General features: G+C 41.2%; 2 protein-coding genes across 5 annotated transcripts in view; both read right to left on the reverse strand.

Annotated features, from left to right (window-relative positions):
- Positions 1-386: 386 nt before the first annotated feature.
- On the reverse strand, positions 387-15,726 carry LOC122872439 (H(+)/Cl(-) exchange transporter 4). 2 transcript variants are annotated; one of them, XM_044188686.1, is made up of 12 exons: positions 15,622-15,726; positions 14,095-14,249; positions 13,230-13,329; positions 12,280-12,467; positions 11,471-11,593; positions 11,055-11,261; positions 10,293-10,373; positions 9,559-10,104; positions 8,845-9,031; positions 7,547-7,945; positions 6,478-6,694; positions 387-5,446 (listed from the first exon to the last, which is right to left on the reverse strand). In XM_044188686.1, exons 2-12 carry the CDS (start codon positions 14,218-14,220, stop codon positions 5,356-5,358), a joined length of 2,265 nt encoding a protein of 754 aa, XP_044044621.1. In that variant the 5' UTR covers positions 14,221-14,249; positions 15,622-15,726; the 3' UTR covers positions 387-5,355. The 2 variants fall into 2 exon arrangements, with proteins under 2 accessions (XP_044044621.1, XP_044044620.1); XM_044188685.1 differs by lacking the exon at positions 15,622-15,726 and adding an exon at positions 15,434-15,615.
- A 3,684-nt stretch (positions 15,727-19,410) lies between these two features.
- The window catches only part of LOC122871863 (protein NLRC5-like), a 31,197-nt gene continuing 27,416 nt past the window's right edge, over positions 19,411-23,191 (reverse strand). For 2 of the 3 annotated variants that reach the window (XM_044187366.1, XM_044187367.1), the window contains 4 exons: positions 22,164-22,466; positions 21,800-22,069; positions 20,570-20,653; positions 19,411-20,410 (listed from right to left, as the gene is read on the reverse strand). In XM_044187366.1, the coding sequence (XP_044043301.1) occupies positions 20,344-20,410; positions 20,570-20,653; positions 21,800-22,069; positions 22,164-22,466 (724 nt within the window). In that variant the 3' untranslated portion in view covers positions 19,411-20,343. The remainder of the gene's footprint in view (positions 20,411-20,569; positions 20,654-21,799; positions 22,070-22,163; positions 22,467-23,191) is intronic. The other variant, XR_006376954.1, reaches the window with a different exon arrangement.

Here is a 23,191-nt window from a genome sequence, read left to right on the forward strand (position 1 = left end):
GCTGACCCAAACACTCACTACAGCACCACATGTGGATTCATCCGCCGCTGAAAATAGTCCCCAACAAAAGCACTATTTCCTGCTGTTTGAGTAACATTTGCCGAAAGCTGTTTTAGGAAATTACTGAGCCTTTTTAAAAATAAAACTATATATTTGTGAGGTGTTTTTAAAGATTTACATCTTCAGTAGGAACCAATGGACTCGGAGCTGAGAGCCACAGACAGGAAGTCAGACAGTATTGAGAGACGGACTAACATGTTGGTTTTGGGTTTTTTTTAAAATAAAATAAAGAATAACACCAGACTTATCCTTGAAATTACACAACATAAAATTATTTTGAACATTAATCTTGATCGATGTGAATGTAAGCGACAAGAAATGTATCGTTGATTTTATGAACACATCCATTTATTTCACAATCAGCCCATTTACAGCTTTTAAAAATGAAAATGCTTATTTTTCATTTCTTGCCATCTCTGACTGTTTCACTATTTCAAAGTGTGTTTTTTTTAAAGATATATATTAATATATACAAAACACCCAAACACTAACATATTAGAGACCCCTTACTTTTACTTTTAAATTTAGGAAACTAAATAAAAAGCATCAATGTGAGAACTACAATGTCAACTCTGTACACATTAAAAAAGAAGCAAACCGAACCGCGTTTATTCATCATGTGAAGGTAAACTGAAAGGTTTATTTTTCAATCACTTCATTTACAAATTCCAAAAAAAAAAAAGTGTTTTCTGTACGAGTAATGCATCTGATAAATATTTAGAGAGTTGGAAAAAAAAAACCCCAGGGCTCAACATTAGTGTGTTTCAGACAAAATTAAATTAAATTAAACACAATAAATCTTCTATATATACACAACACAGTTATTTTTTCAATACATTCTCTTGGCATTTAAAAACAAAAAGTTGCTTCAACAACACGGAGTGTGTTTTTCCAGTTTTTATGATCTGTTAGCAGCTGGGAGCTCTGACCGGTCGAGGTTATTCTTCACCACACAGGAAATGAAAAACACTGAATGTGCAGTCGAGGAGCGGGAATCAAAAACAACTTTTTTTCCCCAGAATCTTTTAGAGCAGCTTTATATTTTTAAGTCCAGGAAATGATAACGTTTGTTTTCCTGGATCATTTTCCAGACCTGCGTGGAAATATTAGCAACATTTACGACACTTCTGTCCTCCTCAGTTATTTTGCTTCATGCTATGATCCTTCTGCAGCTGCCTGACCACAGGTGTCTCCAGGTAGCTTCCAATGTCACTAACAGCAGAGGTACAAAGGCCTGTCGCGATAATTACGTTATCTACTTCCTGTACGATATATGGACATGACCTCGATCATTTTTGCTGACCTCGATATTGTGTTTACATGCGTGTCTGTTTACGTAAGAATATCACCAACATTTTAGCCAACATGATGCCAGAATCAACAGCAGGGTTTCCCCTACCGTTACAAGACTTCGGGCGCAGCGCCTAAGCGGTTTCTGAGATCTCTCGTCGTTGCTGTCATCTCTGGTCGTCTTCTCTTTGCGTGGAGTTTCGCCGTGGGCGTGGCTCAGGCTACTCCTACTCCACACACAGTGTTACCAACTTGGCGACTTTCTCGCTACATTTAGCGTCTTTTTGACTTTATTTCTAAAAAGTGACTAGCGACAAATTTAGCGACCTATTCAGACCATCAGGGAAAAGCCGAGAAATATATTCACATATCATATTGTAATTCATCCCCATGCACGCTGCTCAGAACAGTCGCAGTGCTCGGCTCTTCTGCCAACAGCGCCGGGTCTCGTCTTTCGTCTTGCGGCGTGTGCCGACAGTCAGTAGGTGGAGGTTTGAGCTTCTCTCTCGCTCTCTCTCTCCGGATCTCTGGATTAGAGGCTTCCTATAGCTTGTAAATATTTAAATAGTTCGTTTGATCTTCTCCCTCCCTTTGTAGATTTCATAAAAACTTTTTTTTACTTCAAATATACAATGTTTTGGCTAAAGTTTTTTGTATGTGTCTCTTTCTGCAACAGACACAACCACTATGCTTTATGCAAATCAATGCGATGGTATCCCTTAAAATGACAATAATATCGTTTATCGCAGTTATTGCTGGGACAATATATCGTCCAACAAAAGTAGTTATCGTGACAGGCCTAGAGGTACAGCAGTGCTGTGTTATGTTTGACATCTTATAGTACCATTGGTTACTTAGCTGAAAAATGTTAAACGAATATGTCAACTTTATTCCTGGTTTTGAAACTATTCTCGTCTGCGTTACCTTTTGAAAAGCCCACTTCTAAAAGTTGACAATCGTGAGAGAAACCTGGCGAAATCTTTCGAGGCGATCCAAAGCGACAGTCTGTGAGACACGTCCAACGACAATTTGGAGACCAAAGACAGCCAAAACAAAAACGACCCGCGCACACAGCACCTGCAAAAAGATGACGGACGTGCCTCCTGGTGATTGCCAGACCAAGACAAAATTCTGACAAGGTCACAAATTTAGGACCATATTCGCTCCTTTCGTTGACACTATTTCCTTCCATTTCGACCAACTAAAACTACAAGATAGCTCACTGGAGCGAAAAGAAATGTTGATTTAGCCACTCTGCCTTTTCCTAACATGTGGTACTTCACCTTGAAAGTTGAAAATTTGATTATAAGAAAACAATCAGTATGTAGACTAAAAATAGAGATGCACCAATGCGACTTTTTCTCACGTGATGCCAATTCTATCACCTCAGGGTCCTGCCAGTAAAGAGTTTTTCTCCAGGTTTAAAATCTGTAAACCTCACCGCGTGGAACTCATTAGTATAATTATGAAACATGAGGTCAGAGATGCTGTGGCGCTAAAAACTGCCCAGGAACCACTGAATTTATATGACGATACTGACAAGAAACTGTACTTACTGTGGACTGGTCACATCTGGCCGAAACCCGATCCGCTTAATGAGGTAAGTAGCGGCGGCGATAATGATCCAGCACAACAGATGGATGTATTAGAAATTATATAGACGAATCTCGCACAGTTTGACGTGCAATGAACCTGCAAGTTTACTGTTATTGAACACATTTTGAGGCTCTTTAAAACCTTCTGACATAATTAAATTAACACAAGATAACAAAAATCCAACATTGACAAGAATGTGTTCTGATACTTAACTGCTACAGTAAAAGCAACATTTAGTGTTTCAGACAGTTTGTATGAGCTTCAGGTCAAAGTAACAGAAACAAGTTGAATGGTGCCACTGATGCATAAAAACGAACATTAACACAGGCAGAATTAATATAAATATGGCAGCAACAAAAAACAGAAACTGTTAACCCAAACTCAAAGTACAGCAGTCCCAAACTCTCCAACTTTAAATAAAATCAGTGTTACAGACAGTTTATAATAATAATAATCATAATATCAGGGTTCAGTGGGGCTGAACTTCAGACTTCAAACTACTGGTCCCATTTCTTTAAAGCATCCATGATGCCCGAGTACCATTTCACCACGAAAACCAGCGAACCACCAAGATTTAAGGATTCCTACAAAATTCTGTACTTTCCACAGATTTTCACCTCAACAGCACATTTACACATTTTGTGGGATTTTTTAACAAACAATTGAACTTTTCTAAGGCCAACATCAACCATCTTCCAGCATACTGTATATTGGCAGCACTATTACAGAATATTATATCATTCAAAAAAGTGTGCTTGAAATAGACTTTGGTACCTTTAATCTTAGTTTTGTGAACTTGTACATTTGAGTTTGTACCTGTGAACTCTGTTTCACAGGGCTGTGCCTTCGGTTTCTTACTTTCACAAGCTGTGAGGCAAATAACAAAATAATAATAAGACAAATAATGTGTGTTTGTTTTTGTGTGTTTGTTTTTGTGTGTGTGTGTGTTGGGGGGGGGGCACTATAAGAGAGAGAGAGAACAGGACATTTAACTTCTGAGCAATCAGTTTTTTGGAGCTGCTACAACCGATGCAACTGGCTACAATAGAGCTGAAACAATTAATTAATGAATTAATTAAATAGTGAAGATGTATGAAAATGTATCTGTAGCAATTTTATCAAGCAAACATACCAAACTTTTTCCAGTTTCAGGAATGTGAGAATCTGTAAGTTAAACGGTCCAGTGTGTGATATTTAGGGGGCTCTATTTGCAGAATATGATGATTATTTAGTACGTTTTCATTAGTGTATAATCACCTGAAAATAAGAACCGTTGTGTTTTCGTTACCTTAGAATAAGCCGTTTATATCTACAGAGGGAGCGGGTCCCCTTCCACGGAGGCCGCCATATTGCACCGCCATGTTTCTACAGTAGCCCAGAATGGACAAACCAAACACTGGCTCTAGAGAGGGCTGTTCACATTTTTCCCAAGTTTCGCAGCCACCGTAGTTTCTCCTACACGCTTGGAAGGGGAGGGCGAGGCGAGCGGTGTTCAAATGGTTGCAAACTGCAATTTCACCGCTAGAAGCCACTAAATCCTCCACACTGGACCTTTAAACAGTATTTTCAACCACACCTTTTTTTGAACGAGATGATATTCCATGCCTCTCTGTAACAATTTATAACAACACAGATCACCATGTGTGAACTGAGAGTCGTGGCTAAGCTCATAAAAATACGTTGCAAAAGAGCCTCGGGTCGTAGCAGTCTTTACAGACTTCTCCTGACGTTATTTTCATCATTGTAAGATCACTAGATATCATCAGTATCAAATACATTTTCTACAATTTGCCAGACTTTCCAGGTCTGTGCAGTAACCCTGTGATTCGCCTCTGAAGCTCCACTAACACACATCCTTACACTTGACCACAACTGCGTGTCTAAGTTGCAAACACTGCTTTCAGCCTCAGTGTGTCCCTTCAGCGTGACTTTCTAAATGTTTTATTTGAACTAGCAGCACTAAACAAATGACTGTGGGAGTGTCGATCATGATTAAAGCTGCTGCTGCTACTGGAGAACCTGAGTTTGGCACTCTGAACATTAAACCTGCTAAACTCTCAGCATTGTTAGCAACATGTGACAGCACGTGTTTTCAGATGATGATAGCAAAGAAAAAGAAGCTCTCTACGTTTTCCTATCTCTTTTTTTCAGTCTGCAAACAACCGATTATCTGAGGGTTTGAAATGTTAAAACTATGAATCTTTACACTGAAGTAGAAGCATTCTGCCACTGGCTAAATATTCCAGCACAGTTACATTGAAAACACGTGGAGCAGTGCTGCTGTGGTCACTACAGGGTTGGGACTTGCCTGTCAGGAGGTGGGAGGGACTTTTCACAGGTTGCAGTACAGTAGCGTCGCACCAGTTTCACCTATTTACACCGTCGGTGGAGTAAAGCTTTCCTCTCTTGCTAATTGAACATGATGGACTCTGGATCCTGGTTCATCATTTGAGCCATGTGTCGCAGAACATCCTTCTTGGTGATGATGCCCAGGAGACGCCTGAACAGACACAGAGAGGGAAATAAACAAGGTCAGAGGTTAGCGTCACTTCAGGTCTTTCCGGTCACTTGCCAATGCAGCAGAAGAACGGATTAAAAAGTGCTGCAGGAAATTAACAGGCAACAAAAATGTAAAACGTTCTTTGGCTCCAGCTTCTCAACAGTGATGATTTTTCTTTTATCGTATGTGATGGTAAACCTAATATCTTTAATATCAATTTATAGACCTGATCAGCCGTAACCCAAAATCCATGATCCGTTATTTCCCACTGATCAAGGTTAATGATCAAAACCATTTTATTTAGCTAATTCAACACTGTCCCCCCACTCTTTTACAGAAAATGACATCATTTTACTTGCCCACCAGATGGAGCTGTTACACCTCAAAAGAAAATTATTTTGATAAACAATTAAACATTCAATTAATCAATCAATAGTCTCAAATGTTATATAACACTGTGAACTGAATATCTTTTATGGAAGTTTTAATGGACGTCTTTTACTATTTTCTAACATTTTAAAGACTGAACAATGATTCAAATAAAAAGGAGAATAAGACAGATGAATCAATAGTGAAAATATTGATAAATCAATTTGCAGCCATAGCCTTTAGCTAAATACATCCTTTAAGCTACAAATGTACACTGTTGAAATTTATGATTTACATTTATATTCACGATAAATCATGTATGAAATCAGTGTCACATATGAAACATCTAAAATCTTTGCTCACTTGTTTGTTCACTAAATACAGTTGAGTGCATTCAACAAATACAACTATATGATTTTTAAAATGTTGTTTTTACATTTAGAAAAGCTTTTTATTTGTGGTTTACTGAGTCGTTGTTTTAAGAAGTCAGCTGCTGCAACATGTTGTAAACTTCTGTTCACTGAAATGTTGCGAGAAAACTCTTTGGACAGATTATTAGAAAATAAATGCAAACGTCCTGAGCGAGTATCTTTCCATATCTGTGCTCTTAATGACACCTTCTGATGTGCGCACTTTTGCTCCAGCGTGAGTCCTGTTCTTACCCGCTCCTGGTGACGAGACACTGGCGGAGGCCCAGCTTGCGGAAGATGTCCACCACCGTCTCCATGGGCGTGTGGTCGGTGACGGTGAAGGGGCTGAGGTTCAGGATGCGCCGCAGCTTCAGCGGCTGCGGGTTGCTGGCCGGCAGCTGCGGCGCGTCCTCGGTGAAGTAGACCACCGAGCTGCTCACCACGCCGTCCTGCTTCTGACGGGCGTTTTCTGTGGACGGACAGGAGAAGAGGTCTGTTAAAACATCCTCGTGCCTGGTTGGCGAATGGAAACTAATCTGGGCCCCGTTTCCTGATAACAATCTACGAATGCTCTTAAATTTCTACGTTTCCAAGAGCAGCATTCAAGAGCGAGTGCAAGCGCATGCCGTTGAGAGCTTCTTAATGTCGGCTGTCCTCATTGCCGAAAAGATTGCTGAATACACTTGACATATTTAACTGTCGTGCTATATAATAATAAAAAAAATCAATCACAAAGAGTAAATGTGGTGAACTGCTTTCAGCTTGCTGCCCTTTATAATTCACGTTCCTGGGTGGAAGACAGCTTAAAAAAATATAAGCATGTGGCAAACAACATACGTTGCGTGAATAAAAAGAGAGAAAATATGGATGAATTTAAACATCATCACTCGTGTGACATCATAGGTCGCTTACCAGAGAATATTAATGGTCATGATAAAAGTATAGTCAGTAAAAACTTCTCTCTTAGCCCTCTACGAGTGTGTAGCAGGTACTCGTTAATCTACAATCTCTTCTAACAGCGTCTTAAGTTATGATGCTTCTGGGAAACACCTCTTAGTGGGTGTTCAGAGTGAAAACAGCTGTGTTAAAAAAAAATGGAAGCAGATGTGTCGGTCGGGGCGTGCTGCTTCAGGTTTCAGAACACAGACTGCACAGCGGTTCATAATTTTACTGCTCTGAAAGTTATCACAGCTGCAAACATTTTATTTCGTTTTTCCACGCAGAGCTAAAGTCTTAAGCAGGTTTATGAGATGGATTTTAAACATCTTAACCTCAAGACGCTTTTGGGAAACGCGGCCCTGAACGGGTTTAACAAACTTACTGATGGCGAGGGTGAGGTCCCGGCGCTGAACAAAGCCGATGAGCCGCTCCGACTCTCTGGACACGACCACCGGGAAGCCGTTATAATCGGTGTCTTTGATCAGCGTCTCGATGTCCTCCACCGTGGTTGTGTCCTGGGTGAGGACGGCCAGAGGGGGGTCGTTCCTGCGGGGCCGCATCACGTCGGTGGCCAGGGTGCGGTGGGTGAACTCGTCCCTGACGTCCAGGTAGGGGTAGCCGTTGAGCTGGATGTGCGACTCGTAGATTCCCTCTTTCCCGAAGGCGTCCGCCACCCACTTGCTGGTGACGGCGGCGGCCATCAGGGGGACGATGTACTCCAAACCGCCGGTGAGCTCGAACATGATGACCACCAGGGAGACGGTCATCCTGGTCACCCCGCCTGAAGGGATGCAATCACAACTCGTTTACAGGAAAGGTACAGTCGGGATGCAGATGAACAGTTTATTAATTTACAACTATTTTGATAATCAAGCTCATTTATTTATTTATTTATTTAGCTTATCAAATGTATCAAAATTGTTTTTTCTCAGTTTTATATCTTTGTAAACTGAATATTTTTGTGCTTTGGACTGTTGGTCAGACAAACAAGACATCTAAAGATGTAAATACAAAAATGTAAAATATCTGGGAAACGGTGAGGGACATTTTGTACTAATCATCAAGAAATTAATCAATGATGAAAATAATCGATTGTTGCTTGCAGCCCTAAAAGTATGGAATCTGGAGTGTGTCACTGCAGTAATTATACATTTTTTTTGTGTTTAATTATATCAGTGAATGAACTGATAAACTAAATAAATATATGAATCAATAAATTAAAATTAACTTCAAATGATGCATTAAAAAAACTAATATAATAATTAGGAAATAATACTATTTCCTCTTTTATTCTTTAAATGATAAACTATTTTTAAAATGGAAACATAAAATGGGATTTAAATTTCTCTTTTTGTTATTCTAGTTATCCGTCTGCCCGCTGTATTCCGTCTCACATGAAATCTTTCCTGCTTTAACATTTTCATTTTCCACATCGTGATCGATTTAATAAGCAATGTGCCACCTACAACAGAAAGTGAATTCACCCCACAGGGCAGCAGCAGGCGCTCTGCTTGGCCTGACCCCTCGCACGACTCCCACCAACCCCTAAAAATGTTTTGAATGTGCTAACCTCAACAGGCAGAGTAAGAAGGCTAAATGCTAAAAAGGATTTTACTCGTCTTCACCCATGTAAACGCTCATAGACAGAGATGCTGCGATCTATGAACGGCGTCCACTCACCCAGACAGGCGGCGGCTCCCACCATGGCGTAGAGTCCAGGTGTGACACAGTCTGCGCCGGGCCGGCACCAGTTCTTGAAGATGATCCAGTCGTGGTGGTGGTACGCCATCTGCTCCACGGCGATCCCGACGATCCGTCCTGCGATAGCTCCAACCGCCATGCTGGGAATGAAGAGGCCTGACGGGATCTGGAGAGGAAACGGAGTCGTCAAGAGGGTTACAAAAAGCATTAGGTCAGGTAAAATAGTACAGGTGGCTCTTTCAGTCTGGATTTCAAAGACCACTTGTCTTTCCACTCTCGAGGTTGCCAAAAGGCCTCACTGGACAGACCCAAACCTGATTTTTAATGATAAACCGGACGGCTCTTTCAGACATTGTGAAAAAGGATAGAAAACTCAGTATAAACGGTATAGCAAACCACCTCTAATGGTTTCTATCATCTCAGTATATATATAGTCGTATCTTACAACCCAATTTGCTACATTATTATCTTGCTGAAGCAGTGACATGGAAAGTAGTATAACTTATCAGAAATCAGATTTGACAAATACTCCATATTAATTATTTGTACTTGAAGTCAAGTCTGAAAAGAAGAAAAGATGGCTGCACTTCTACCATTTGTCCTCACATTAATTCTGCACCTTTAAAAGCGGAGAAAATGAGATTTTCTTGACAAACCAAATTTATTCATCGTCATCATCTTCCTCGTACTGACCTTCATGCCAAAGGTGAAGATGGTGATGACGATCTTGAAGATGAGAGCGAGGGCGAGCTGCCACAGGGCGTTGTAGACCCCGGGCCCCGCCGGTCGATCTGGGATGTCGTCCACCGGGCGACTCATGTTGGGGTTATTAATATAATCACAGAGCTGCGACGACTCCAGCGCGCCGCAGTCGTTGAAGAGCTCAGAGATGAGCTCGCTGGTGCTGCGCCGGGTGTACGGGTTGGGGAACGCCAGCACGGCAGTGATACCTGTCACAGCGATGACCTCCAGGACCGGGTACTTCCCCAGCTGGGTGGTCTTCCTCCGCCGGCACCAGGCGATGTTGGCCCGGATAAAGAGGGTCCCCCAGAGGCCGCCGAACACGCCCAGCAGGATGAATGGGACCAGCTCGGCCATGTACCACGGCGTGTGGTACTCCACGTAGAAGAGCACCAGGCGGCTGTTGCCAAACGGATTGATGGAGCGCAGTGTGAAGGCAGCGACCAGGGCGGCGAAGAACGAACGCCACAGAGTCTTCAGAGGGAAGTAGTAACTGACCTGCAGGAGAGACGAAGGGCGGGGGATTGTTAGGAGATTCATCAAGTGTTGTTTTCTTTTAGAGAAATAATACCTTAACCACTGGAAGAGAAAAGCTGTAGACGAACAAAACGGCAAAGCAAGAAAACAACACGACACAGATCCTGAATGCAGCAGGTGAACTTGTGTAAGCAGGATTTTAAACAAACCTCTTCCAGGCTGAACAGAACTCCTCCGATGGGCGCTCCAAAGGCCACCGACACTCCAGCTGCTGCTGCAGCTGATAGCACCTGAAAGGTCAGAGGTCAGGGTCAGCTAAGGAATCAGCCACTTGCCTCCTGAACGACTGGTAGTGAAACTCTGTAACATCCACTCAACATATTTCAGTATATTTCAAATTTGATTATATTGCTGGACCAATTCCACATACATAAATCACATTTTTTAAATCTTCCCTAAATCTGTATAAATTATCTCATTAATAGGATTCCATAAAACCAATAACCACTTTTTCAGAACAAAAAAGGCCTGAAAAACATGGAAATTGCTACATAAAGTCTCTGTAACACTTAAATTACTTAAATTAAACTGTAAATTTTTTGTGATACATGTTTTTAATATTAGTATGGTACAGCTTCTTGTTTGAGCGGTGATGTTTGATTTTTATATATTGGTTTTGTTAATAAAGTTGTTTAAATTCATTATTAAGAGGACATTATTAAGTGAAGTTAAGCTGAAGATTAGGTGCGTATTGTTCTGTTAACTCAATTCTGGATTCACCTCAACGTGAGCATGAAACTCATGGTTATGTCATGTGTTATGACAAATAAAGACCTCTAATGTTTGTATTTCAGACATCTGAATGCATTTGATGACAAAAGTTCTGCTGATACATCTGCTTCTCCTTTTGGTGTTTTATCTGTTGGGTCCCACTTTTTGCAAACAGCTGACCTGCACTATCAGCAGCGTACCTCTCGCCGCTTGCCCTCGTTCTTGCTGTACTTGGAGAAGAGGCTGCAGAACAGGTTTCCGCAGCAACAGGCCACGTGGACCAGAGGGCCCTCCTTGCCCAGGCTGAGACCCGACGACACCGCCAGGACCAGAGTGACCGTCTTGATCAGCAGGGTCCACTTCCCCAGGTAGCCCCGGATGATGAAGCCGCTGAGGATTGTCTTGATCTGCACAAAACCACAAATAATGATATCTGTGAATTCTTTTTACTATCAAAAAGAAGAACATGACGGTAATATCTGTAAGGGCTGCAATTACCGATTATTTTCATTGTCTATGGTACTGGTATTAGGTGTCAAGTTGGAATGCAGGCCTATTGTAGACCTGCACAAAGCATTGTAATGTGTTTGAACAGGAACGTCAGTGTTTGTTTCACCTCTGGGATTCCTGAACCGCAGGCATACGGAGCAAACACTCGCACCAGTGACACCGCCAGGAAGGAAAACAGCAGAGCCCACAGAACATACAGGAAGTAGTTCAACACGTACGCTCCTGCTCCCTGAAAGAAGAAAGTCAAATATAACAGTCACAAAAACATTACTATCTTTCTTCTCCCCTCTCCTTCGATCACTCACTCACTATTCCCTATATAACAAACACTTAATAGTTCACACTATAGTGAGAATTAAAATGAGATTTATAAATCAGTCAATTTACATCATCACAGAAAGATGTAGAGATTGTTAGCAGGAACTACAGTTTTTGTTAAATTGTGGGAATTTTTGAAGCACTTATTGAGCACAAAGTTCCCACTTCTTTTTATTATTTCCTGATAAAATGATTCCTCAATAAAACGGCTTTATTAAAAGTATAGCTGACATTTTTTGCACAGCTTCATCTGGTGAGCATTTCCCATTGCTGCTCCCAAACTGGGCAACACCTTTTGGCACTTTTAAATCCCATCTTAAGACTCATGTTTTTATAACTGCTTTTGAGTCTCCACCGTTATTAACAAGACAACATGATCGCTTTTATTTTGTCTGTTGCACTTATTTGCCTAAAGCTCACTGGTCAAAATGTTTCGATTTTAAATGTGCTGTAAATAAATTGACTTGGCTGCAAATTGGCAAGAAAGAAAACAAATGATTAGTAATGGGGGATCATTGTGCAGCTGTGGGTTGAACTCCTATGTGCCCTTAGTGATTTTTCAGATGTTGTTTTATTTTGATGAAAGCCAGGTCTGACCTCAGCGTGGCCGGTCATCAGCTCGGCCCACTTCTGCCACTGCGGACACTTGTCTCGGTCGTCGAAAGTCGTCTCGTTGGACGTCCAGCAGCACTGCTCGTGGCTGTACCAGAAGGCCGACAGACACACACCTTCCTTCAGGTCTGTCATCCAGTCCACCGCCAGGTCGATCACTCCGGCCAGCGTACCTGGAGAAAACAGGACTCGTCAGTACACCTCAAGCCACAACAACGTTTTTCAGTGAGAGATGAGAGTCCTGGTACAACCACCAGCAGCGGTTTCAAGCTACAGATACATTTTCATCCCCCTGTGATGAAAAATAAAAAAAGTAAATGTGTGTCTTCTATGAACTTGTCAATAAATACAAAAACAATAAAGAAATTGTCTTATACACATATGCATGCATTAATCAATTAAAAAATAAATTCATAGCATTATGTATTCTGTAACAACTGTAGAGCTGATTATTTTGGGGAAGTTAAGCATTTACAGGAAGACGAGCAAAGCATCTATCAGTATCAGTGATTTACACTCTATTCATTTATCACACAGCTCTGCGGACTTGAACCGACGGCTCTCTGAGGCAAGTAAATAAAATGCCATGTGTACCAGCGGCATCGTAAACAATGCAGAATAATAAAGACATATTCCACGTGACTTTTCCTGAATCCAAAAAAGGCTGGAAAGCTTCTGTACTGTGTCTGCCAACACTTAAAAGCTGTGAAAAGTTGAAATATAAGTTAACCAGCATCTCGCCGCTATTGCAGCTACATAACATGCAGCAAACCAGCACAACATAATGAACCCAGCCAGAGTTCACCCTTTTATTTATACCTTCCCCCTCAATGCTGAGACTCCTCCACATCTGTGAGTGCGACGTCGTATAGATTTACACTCAGTAGGAAAGCACTACTGAATAGGATCAGTTCGGGAAATGACCCCCGACTGACCTGAGAGGAGTCCGATGAGCAGCATCACCACCCATCCCGACCAGGCGTCCAGCAGGCTCTTGATCAGCTCCCAAATGGACTCTTTACTCTTACTGGTGATCTGGTAGACAAACAACAAGGAGAAATTAATGTAGCAGCCTGGAAACTATATCAAACATATTGAAGCAAACGTTTTGCTGACAGTAGGAACAGTCACAGGTTCCTACTCTTCAGAAACTGCAGCTCCACTAGACAAAGGTGAAGCGCTTTGTTCAAGGTAACACCAACAGCACTTTTTTAAGAGCTTCCCACTCACTTTCACTGCCCACATTCTTCTTCCAAATTGAAATACTTGAGTGAATTAACCTAACTGAGCTGCTGAATCCGGTTCACAGAGACATATTACTCAGGAGAAAAGCTTTTGGCCTCCATGCATTTCAAAAGGAAGAATGTTACTCATACTATTCTGGTGGGGCAGGGTTTTTTTGTCACAGAGCGGAAGGAGAAACAACTTTTGAGGAGACGCAATGCAGATTCCTTGTCAAAATGCAACAGGAAACCAGTGAATGAAAAGGGATTTGGGAAACCGTATCAGTATTTCTGCCTACTTTTTCATTGTGATTGGTAACAACTCATGTCTTACCTCTTTCCCCACTTGTTATGCCCCTAGTGTCTCTTGCATTTCTCTGTCTGAACAAGGCTAAACAGTCCAAACCCCCGGAGGAACCTGTTTTTATGTTCTCACCAGGTTTATAACAACACAATGATACCTTTTCTGGCAGGTATAGAGAACTTAACCAAGAAAACAACTGCTGCTAAATAAGAAACATCAACAAGCTAAAAATACATATATACATGTGTGTGTATATAGAAAACGTGGTCAAACCTTGCGGTGGCGGTCTGTGTCTCTGGATTTCTCCCTCAGCCAGTCAATGGTGTGGAAGTCTTCATACGTGCCCACGTCAGGAAAAGGCTCGTCCAGGAAATCCATCAAGTTTCCAGCTCCATTCATCTCCTCCGTGGGCGTGGCACTGCTGACACCTGGCAGAGGGGAGCAGATCATCAAAGCGGCTGCCTCACTTTTGAAGTTTAACTCGGTTTACACACGGTTTAATTACTGTAATCAAATGATGATGTGGAGGAGAAGACTATTGTCGGCCTCTATCTCGCACAAAAAGCACTCTTAATGTATGTGTTTCTCGAAAGGAAGACAACATTTCCCAGCAGCCTCAGGGCTTCCTGTGCCGCGACGTGTGGTTTGCTCTAAAATACAGCTGCTGCTCGCGTGTGTTTGTTCTACACAAGCTGCTGATTTCCACGACACACCTCCACCTCTCCGAAGAGGGAAAACATGTTGGACGGGATTTCTCCATGAGTCTAACCTCGCCTCCACCATCTCATGTTGCCAGAAATTGGAAGATTTAGATCAGTTGATTATTGCTGTTTTCATATTTTTTAAAGAGAGTGTAACAAGATCATTTCATGATGAATAAACACATAACTAAGGACTGAGGGGCTAAAGGCAGTAGGGATGCAATTAAATGACTTTCTTTATTTATTAATCTGACAAACTTTATCGTCTATGAAATATCTAAGAAATTGTACACATTGTTTTATTTTTGCACAGCCAACAGTCCAAACCCAAATAAATTCAGTTTAAAATGATATAAAACACAGAAAATCTAAACCTTTTTTTTGCGTGATTGAAACAAATGTAAGTTAATGATTACTCAGATTAGCTTTCTGGCGACCAACTGACTAAATAATAATCGTTTAAGATCTAAGAAGCGGCAGCAATTCTTATTATCTTTACTTGAAAAATTAAAACAACAGTAAATCATTTCTGACTTGGATGCAATCATCAATGCACAACTCTCAAATATGATATTGATGATTACATGAGGGGAACAATTTGGGGTTAAGTGGAACTGGACTGTGAACTGGCATCTTTACCCATTAAGCTTTTAAGGGTGGAAATGCAGATAAATATTCCTCCATGGGTTAAAATCCCTCTGCTACTCCCTATAGCTTAGAAACAAGTCTTTCACTAAATATTTCGCACATTTCTTCGTGCTGACAGCTACAAATGAACACGCTGAATATGGCTGTAACATTAAATACTGCAGATGCGGCTTCATGTTGCAGTTAACGTTAAAGCTAACTGTATCCGCCAGCATTAGCATCATCTCCTCTAGCTAAGTTAGCTCGATAAAGTCGTCTTTTACCTTCACCGGCCTCCATGTTTCAGTCCGTCCTAACGACTAGGGGCGGGAAATGTTTCTTTTAAAATAATAACTTATTTAATGTCGACTTTGTGATGCATTTTAGCTTTGATATAGAGAGAAAAGTGGCGTTAAATGTCAAGAAATAAACAGCTGGGAGACAGCGTCAGAGACTGCTTCCCACAATGCACCTGTTCAAGCTGTCACTCTCACGATACGTGCATCCATGAGCTCACGTTGTACCAGATGTGCCTCAAAGATCGTGTATTATACAGATGAATGAAAAAAGAAAACAATTCATAATATTTGGGGGGATTTCAAATAAAAATATAAGTCCTTCCATAGCAGTACGCAAAATCGGCTTTTCATTATAGTAAAAAAAATGCAGGATAAAACACAAGATTTAGGACATAAACTTTGACTTAAAAATTAGCTTGCTTAACGAACAGGGTCATAATGCCAAATTTAACAGCTGAGACTAGCAGGGGGGAAATACTGCCATATACTGTATTAGGGGTGGAGGGGAATATCCAGGGTGGCTGGCATCACCGGCCTTGAAGCCGCATCTCCAGCACACACTGATGTTTGTGGTACACAAAATCCCCAGAAAAAACAGTGTGCTCTGGTGTATACTGAAGAAAGTGTACGTGTTGTGTGGTCATAACAGATTTTTGTCCACTGTCTCTACTTCCTCTCCCAGGGCAGGAGGTTTCCTGCTTATGATGAAGTCAACTACCAACTCTGTAGTTTTGCTGGTGCTGAGCTTTAAGTGGTTCATATTGCATCCCTCTGTCAGACCTCTGTAATCCCCCTGGTTTTTCAGATCAATGCAATGGAGGACGCGTAACAGTGCTTTCGGAGGTGACAAGTTCCCAAGTTGAAATGAAAGTCAGAGGTTTAAAGTGAGAAAAGAAATGGCACCAGTACTGCTCCTTGGAGTGCTCCGATACTGCTCCTCACCACCTCCGAAAAGCGGCCATCCAAGATAGATTAACAGCTTTGACATGAGAGGACAAAGAATACCTTCTTTTTTTTGCCCATTATTGTTTCTTCAGAGTGAATGGCTGCAATCTGTCTGAGAGAAGCTGTGCAGCTCTGTCCTCTAGAGACCCGAGCTTCAATCATCCAGGAGCGAAGCTGCTGTCTGCTGGATGGGAGTGTCCACACTGGAGACTGGACGCGCTCAGGTGTGGAGAGTATGATGGATGCTCTGAGATCCTAACAAACACTGATACAAGTGAGAGGGAAAAACAGATGCGAATACCTTTTCCCTGCATCGTTAGACATACACATTGTGGGCGAGGACAATTTAGTTTTTCCACTGATCTGACTTGTTGTGTTTCTCCACCTCCCTCAATCACTCGGGTGGAGAAGTGTTATTTTAGTTTGAATACAAAGCAGTACCCGTTACACTGTTTAAACCTGCAGTGACACCATTAATTCAGGTCCTACAAAGAGATTGATCACAGGAAGCAGATGTGGTCAAGAAACTTTCAAGTAATCATTATACACATAATATTTTACTGCTGTAAACCTCTGATCCACCTCCACACCTTCAGCTGCACGTCCACGGAGCCTCTCCACCCTGTTTATGCTCAGGTTTGGGTTAGAGTTTGGTTCCCCTGAGTCTGTGTGAGCTGCTCCCTGTGTAGAGAAACACTGGAGACAGCTGACATTACACAAGTTTTCAAGTAATAAGAACTTTATTTATATAGCACCTTTAAAAACAGTTTACAAAGTGCTTTGACAGACAAGGCGTAGCAGAAACAGGATATCCAGAGGGCAATATAACAGCAGAGAGCCAAACAGAAGTGCCAAACAAAGCAAGACAAGACAACTTAAAAACAATGAAAAACATGACAAAGGAAATAAAAACAAATGGAAACAATAAAAGCAATAAAGAGACAAATAAAAGGACGACATCACATAAAAGCAATGAGTTTTAACAAGTGATTTAAAAGAAGGCACTGATTCGGCAAGCCTTATCTCCTCAGGCAGGTCGTTCCACAGTCGAGGGGCCCTGATGGCAAAAGCACAGTCACCTTTTAGATTTAAGCCTCGACTTTCGAACAGCCAGAAGGGCCCCACCTGAGGATCTAAGGCTGCGAGCTGGCTCATATGGGGTCAACGTTTCCATTATGTAGCTTGGGGCCAGACCCAGACGTGCTTTAAAAGTGATCAGTAAAATCTTTTCAAATCAATTCTAAAACGAACAGGGAGCCAATGGAGAGAAGCCATGACTGGTGAGAAACCAGTGAGAAGCCTCGCTGCCGCACTCTGAACCAGCTGCAGGCGAGAGAGTGACTTTTGGTTTATGCCAGAAAGGAGGGAGTTACAGGAGTCGAGTCGAGAGGAGACGAATGCGTGAATGACTCTTTCCAGGTCAGAGTGTGAGAGCACTGGTTTAATTCTGGAGATGGTTCTTATTTGGAGGAAACAGGACTGGACAACTTTTTTAATTTGTGGTTTAAAGCTTTGATCAGAATTAAATAGTTCACCCAAATTTCTGGCAGTGGGCTTCACGTTTGCAGACAAGGGACCGAGGCTAATCTCAATGAGACTGATGGGGTTTTGGTGGACTGAACAATTTGATTTCTGATTTAGAGTTATTGAGCTGAAGAAAATGTTGTGCCATCCATGTTGTGCTGTGTGTCATCTGCGTAGCAATGAAAAGAGACGTTGTGATGATGAATGAGGCTGTGAAGTGGAAGCATGTAGATAGAAAATAAAATTGGACCTAAAATTGAACCTTGCGGTACACCACAGGTAATGTGAGTTGTAGAGGATGAGTAGTTACCTACGGTGACCGCATAGGTTTTTTCTAAAAGGTAAGAATAAAACCAACCAAGTGCAGTGTCCTTGATGCCAACCCATGTTTTAAGACAATTAAAATGACATGATCTACTGTGTCAAAAGCTGCACTTAGGTCTAAAAGAAATTAAAATTGCGCTCTCCCCTGTCGGCTGCTAAAAGGAGGTCACTGGTTATCTTGAGGAGGGAAGACTCTGTGTTATGTGAAGCTCTAAAACCTGACTGAAACTTCCCAAAGATGTTATTACAACACATAAAAGCTAAAGGTTGGGTTGAAACCACTCTTTCTAAGACTTTTGATAAAAACGGAAGTTTACAAATTGGCCTAAAATTGTTAAGAACTGAAGAATCAAGGTTAGGTTTCTTCAAAAGAGGTTGTACCACGGCATGTTTAAAAGCAGATGGAAAATTTCCTTTTTCTAAGGAGCTATTAATAATCAGTAAAATACTAGGCCCAACTGTGTCAATAACTTCTTTAAGAAACTTAGTGGGAATAATATCAAGGCTGCACATGGTTGATTTCATGCGGGATATGATTTCAGATCAAAAGGACAGTGACACAGGTTTAAAACTGCGTAAATAACTAAGAATGTCCCTACTGGCATGTAAAACACGGTCTGGGGGGCAATTTGTTGCCTTATATCCATGACTCTATTTGTAAAAAAAAAAAAAGTAAAAACTTCTCACACAAATCCTGTGAGGCGTCGGTAAAATTACAGGGTTATTACAGAGTCTATTACCTTAAATAAAATTCTGGGGTTAGAGTGATTTGCCAAAATTAGAGAAGAAGGATAAATGACATTACATACAGTATATTTCTCTCTCTTTAATCAGGTACCTCATGTGACTGTCTGTTGTTAGTGTTTGCAGGCAGAAATATCTGCGTGAACTTCCTTTAAATATCTATGACTTTTCTTTTTTTAGTATTTTACTGACCGACTCCAACTTGAACATCTGTCTTTGTCCCAGAATGAAAGTAATAATATTTTTAAACAGAAATACTTTTGTACTTTTTCTTAACTTTCATGTTACTGAAATGGTTCACATTTAAACCTGTACATTTCTGTTTTAAAATTTGAGAGATGATTCTTTAATACTCTGTAAAACAAACTCAAATCAAATAAATTAATAAATAACATAATGTAGCTAGAGGCATTTGGCTGTTTTTGATCAATTATTTATTGAGAATATTTACAGCTGTACGTTTCACAATATTTTACAATAGTTATTGTATTTCCAAAAAACATGAGTCTGAGTCTCAGAAGCAGGTCTGTGGTTAACACAGATTTTCACTGTATTTGATTCGACCAACAGTCACTGTGTTTCCCACTGCAAGAAAACACTGATTACTGCAGTTTACAGTAAATGAGGTATTTTAATGAGGAAAAGTTTGTAAAACTGTCAAATAAAGAGAAGAGAGAACGGGCAGAGAAAATGGCCACTATCTCTTTGCATAAAAATCTAAATCTATCATCTAAAAATGATACTCATTTACATTTTAAAGATCATTTTCTTGAGATAATTTACTGTTATCTCGACATACCGAACATGGTTTTCTCCTGATCGCAACTTAATTGCAACATTACTCGTCCTTGAGCTAAACATGCATCCCAGAATACATTTATCACAAAATACAAAAATACATGAAGATAAAATAGGCCTACTCACAGTATTGATGTAATAGCTATGGGCTCTATTTGTTTTGCCAGAATAAAACAATTATTTAATCACGATCCCAACAGAACAATCTGATGTGTAAAAATGGGGAGAATTATTACAGAATAATCTACAGTATCTCAAGAACAAGAGATAAGTCACGATCTCCAGATAATTATTAGTAAACGCTGCTGGCTGCTCTCGGCCTCCATATGAACTGTCTTCTTAATCATTATATAAAAAAATGCAAGAAATTCTAAAGTGGTAATCATCTGAAAGGCAGAGATCACCTTGTCTAACCTGATGTCACTATAATGTCACCATAATGTAAACTATTGACCACAAACACAGTTTTAGTACTTGTGCTACAGTAATATTTTCATCTAGTGATCAATAGAAGACAGTTATTCCCTGATCAGCACATTACCAGCACACCGACGACTGGTTCACCAGATTTCAAACTGCTTGTCTTTCTTAAAGGGTGTTCTGTCCACAATGTTGTTGCTGAAGAGTCTAGAAACCAAAGCAGAGAGAGCAAACGTCACTCATCCAGCCACAATAGTATGTGCAACAGTATTAATTTAACTCATCTAAGATTAGGAAAGATTCCTCTTCGCCTGTGAGTGCAAATGTCTTCATACACGAATGGTGCACTGATTAATGTCTGCTCACCGCACAGTGTCCACGGAGGGGTTGATGGAGACCAGTTGGAGCAACATGTCCGCTGAAGCATCAGTGATCTTGTTGTGACTCAGACTGTAACGTGCACACAAACACAGACAGTGACACATTTATTACTGTACATGATATCAGCAGGCTGCTGCTGGAGGCAGTATAGGTGCTGTCGAACACACAACGGCCAGGAGACACAAATACAGACAACAAGAAGTTCCCTTTGGTCAGTGGGTTACGTTCACTGTTTAGAACAAAGATTCAGACCTCCAAAATCACTTTAACAACAACAAAAACTACTTTTTCAGTTATGTTTTGCTTCTTTTTCTTCAGTCAGTCAGATAGCTCTCATCATCAGCAGGTCTGTGCACTGTGTCAGTCTCTAATTTTGCAGAATTGCACAGCTGGGTATCTTCATTAAAGTTCTAAAGTTTTGTGACACTGCAGCATAACTGAGCGTCAACTTTACACAGATAATTTGGAGTATAGCGGCCATTCATCAAAGATCTCAGGACATTTTTTACTCTAAACAAATCACCAAACCCCATTTTCTCTTGATAATCAGAATAAAATCTGTCGTGCCAGCAGGATTATTATGGGGACTTCTCCGTGTATATAACTTATCTTCGGCCAGACTGTTGCTTTTCTGAAGGCATTTACAGTGATGACATAGCTGTGCGCATGTTAACGCACCCAGATAACTAAATGACAACTATTCAATTCAAGACAGTGCAATGGAAGTGCAGAATATTTTTGAACTACACATTTCTGTAGACATAGCCCTAATACACAGATATACTCGTCTTCTAAAGTTTGTCCACATCATATAAACACTGACAGGAACTTCAGTCTCTCCTGAGATTGAATGCAACATCATCTGCCCTTAAAAGCACGTGTGGGGGGAATCTATAATAAATTTGGGGTGCTGTAAGTAATATTAATATTTGGGGTGCAGCCCCCCTATATTTGGAGTACTGTATGTTAATAGGGGTACCGTTTATTTTTGCCTCCCAGAGAAGGAACATCTTCCTCCAGAAAAGCCGTCTTTCTGTCCTCTCAGCTCATTAAACTGTGAGGAGCTGACATTACCGGCTCTTTTTGAACCTCACACCAACTCCACCTGTTGTAGTTTTATATTGTTTATAAATTACTATTATCTCCACCTCCACCGAGGCTAGAGCCGACACTTTAGTCACAAGAACACATGTATCTTTACAGGCTGACACTCACTCCAGGACTTGTACTTTGTGCAGATGTGTGATGAGTGTGAGCAGCAGCTGGTCAGTGAGCTCACAGTGACTGAGGTCCAGCTCTGGCAGCCCTTCAGAGAAGTCCAGCATCGTGGCCAAAGCTCCACAGGCCTTCTGATCCAGTGTGGTGTGACTGAGGTCCAGCTCTCCACCCAGGGCTCTGCACAGGGACACTGCCCGTCTCACTGTGTCCCTCTCAGTGTTCACAGGAACCAGGGACACCAGCTGGAGGAGGACAGCTTTACTGGCTCTAAACAGGAGAAACAGAGCAAAGAGCAGACTGTTACGATGCATAAACAGGAGCGAAAACAAGCTTTGTGGTCAAGTTTTGTGGTCTTTCCCACCTGAGGCGGACTCTGTCTAGGACAGGAAACAGCTGGTCCAGTCCACTGTCCTCCACCTCACAGTCCTGCAGGTCGAGCTGTGTGTCCCGGCTGCTGCGTCTCAGGACGGTGGAGACGGCCCTGCAGTCATCACCGGTCAGACTGAGAGTCTCACTCTGATCCTCCTCTGGCAGCTCCACAGAGAAGGAGCAGGACAGATCCAGTCTGTGCTGCACAGCCCCGAGCAAGCCGACTGCTGCCCCCTGCTGGGCGTCAGAGGCGGCACAGCAGTGGACGAACCTCAGCAGCAGATTCCTGTCGACACTGGGAGGAGTAAAATAAAACAAAATAATCATATAAGCATTCAATTTCATTCCAAACAAAAGACACCACAATATTTAATAATATTTCATATTTTAAAGGATAATTATGTTTCTTTACAACTTGGGTCTTATTATCATAGCTTTGTCCTTAATTTCTATCAGTAATAATAACATCCATCACGTCCATCACGTTAACAGCTAAGATCTGGCAACATGGTGACATCACTAATAAGCGTTCTGATTGGTCAACAAACACAAGCAGTCAGACGATCAGACAGGTTGGAAACAAACCTCCAGGTTAGACAAACTAATTTAGAAGAGAAAACGAAGGCAAACAGTAAAATTATTACCTCCATCGCAGTTTAAAGACCCACTTCCTGCTTCAGATTTGTTTCTACTGTACGTTCTGAGTTCTGCACGTACAGTTTCCTGTGCAACGAGGGATTATTACTGACATTTCAAGGCTCACTTTCAGTGTCACCTCCACATAAAGTGCTTTAGATAATCTGGAAAAACTGTTGGTTTGTTTCCAGCCTGTTTGATCGTCTGATTGCTCGTCTTTTCAGCTCCGAGCTCCCAGATCTCAGCTATTAACTTGGTGACTACAATGTTATTATTAATGACAGAATGATGGACAAAAGTACAAAGAACCAATCTGTAATAAACAAGAATTATCTTTTAATGTCATATGTATATTTTCCAAGGTGCTCCAGGGAGAGGTGCATT

This window comes from Siniperca chuatsi, linkage group LG24 (genome assembly GCF_020085105.1).
Source record: "Siniperca chuatsi isolate FFG_IHB_CAS linkage group LG24, ASM2008510v1, whole genome shotgun sequence".
Classification (NCBI taxonomy): domain Eukaryota; kingdom Metazoa; phylum Chordata; class Actinopteri; order Centrarchiformes; family Sinipercidae; genus Siniperca; species Siniperca chuatsi.

What these genes read in the sequence shown, in the direction of transcription:
- LOC122872439 (XM_044188685.1), bottom strand. An exon ending in TGATGACCGGCCACGCTGAG is followed by an intron (nt 11,594 to 12,279) that starts GTCAGACCTGGC and finishes TTCTTCTTTCAG; the next exon opens with GGAGCAGGAGCGTACGTGTT. An exon ending in ACGAGGGCAAGCGGCGAGAG is followed by an intron (nt 10,374 to 11,054) that starts GTACGCTGCTGA and finishes CTGACCTTTCAG; the next exon opens with GTGCTATCAGCTGCAGCAGC.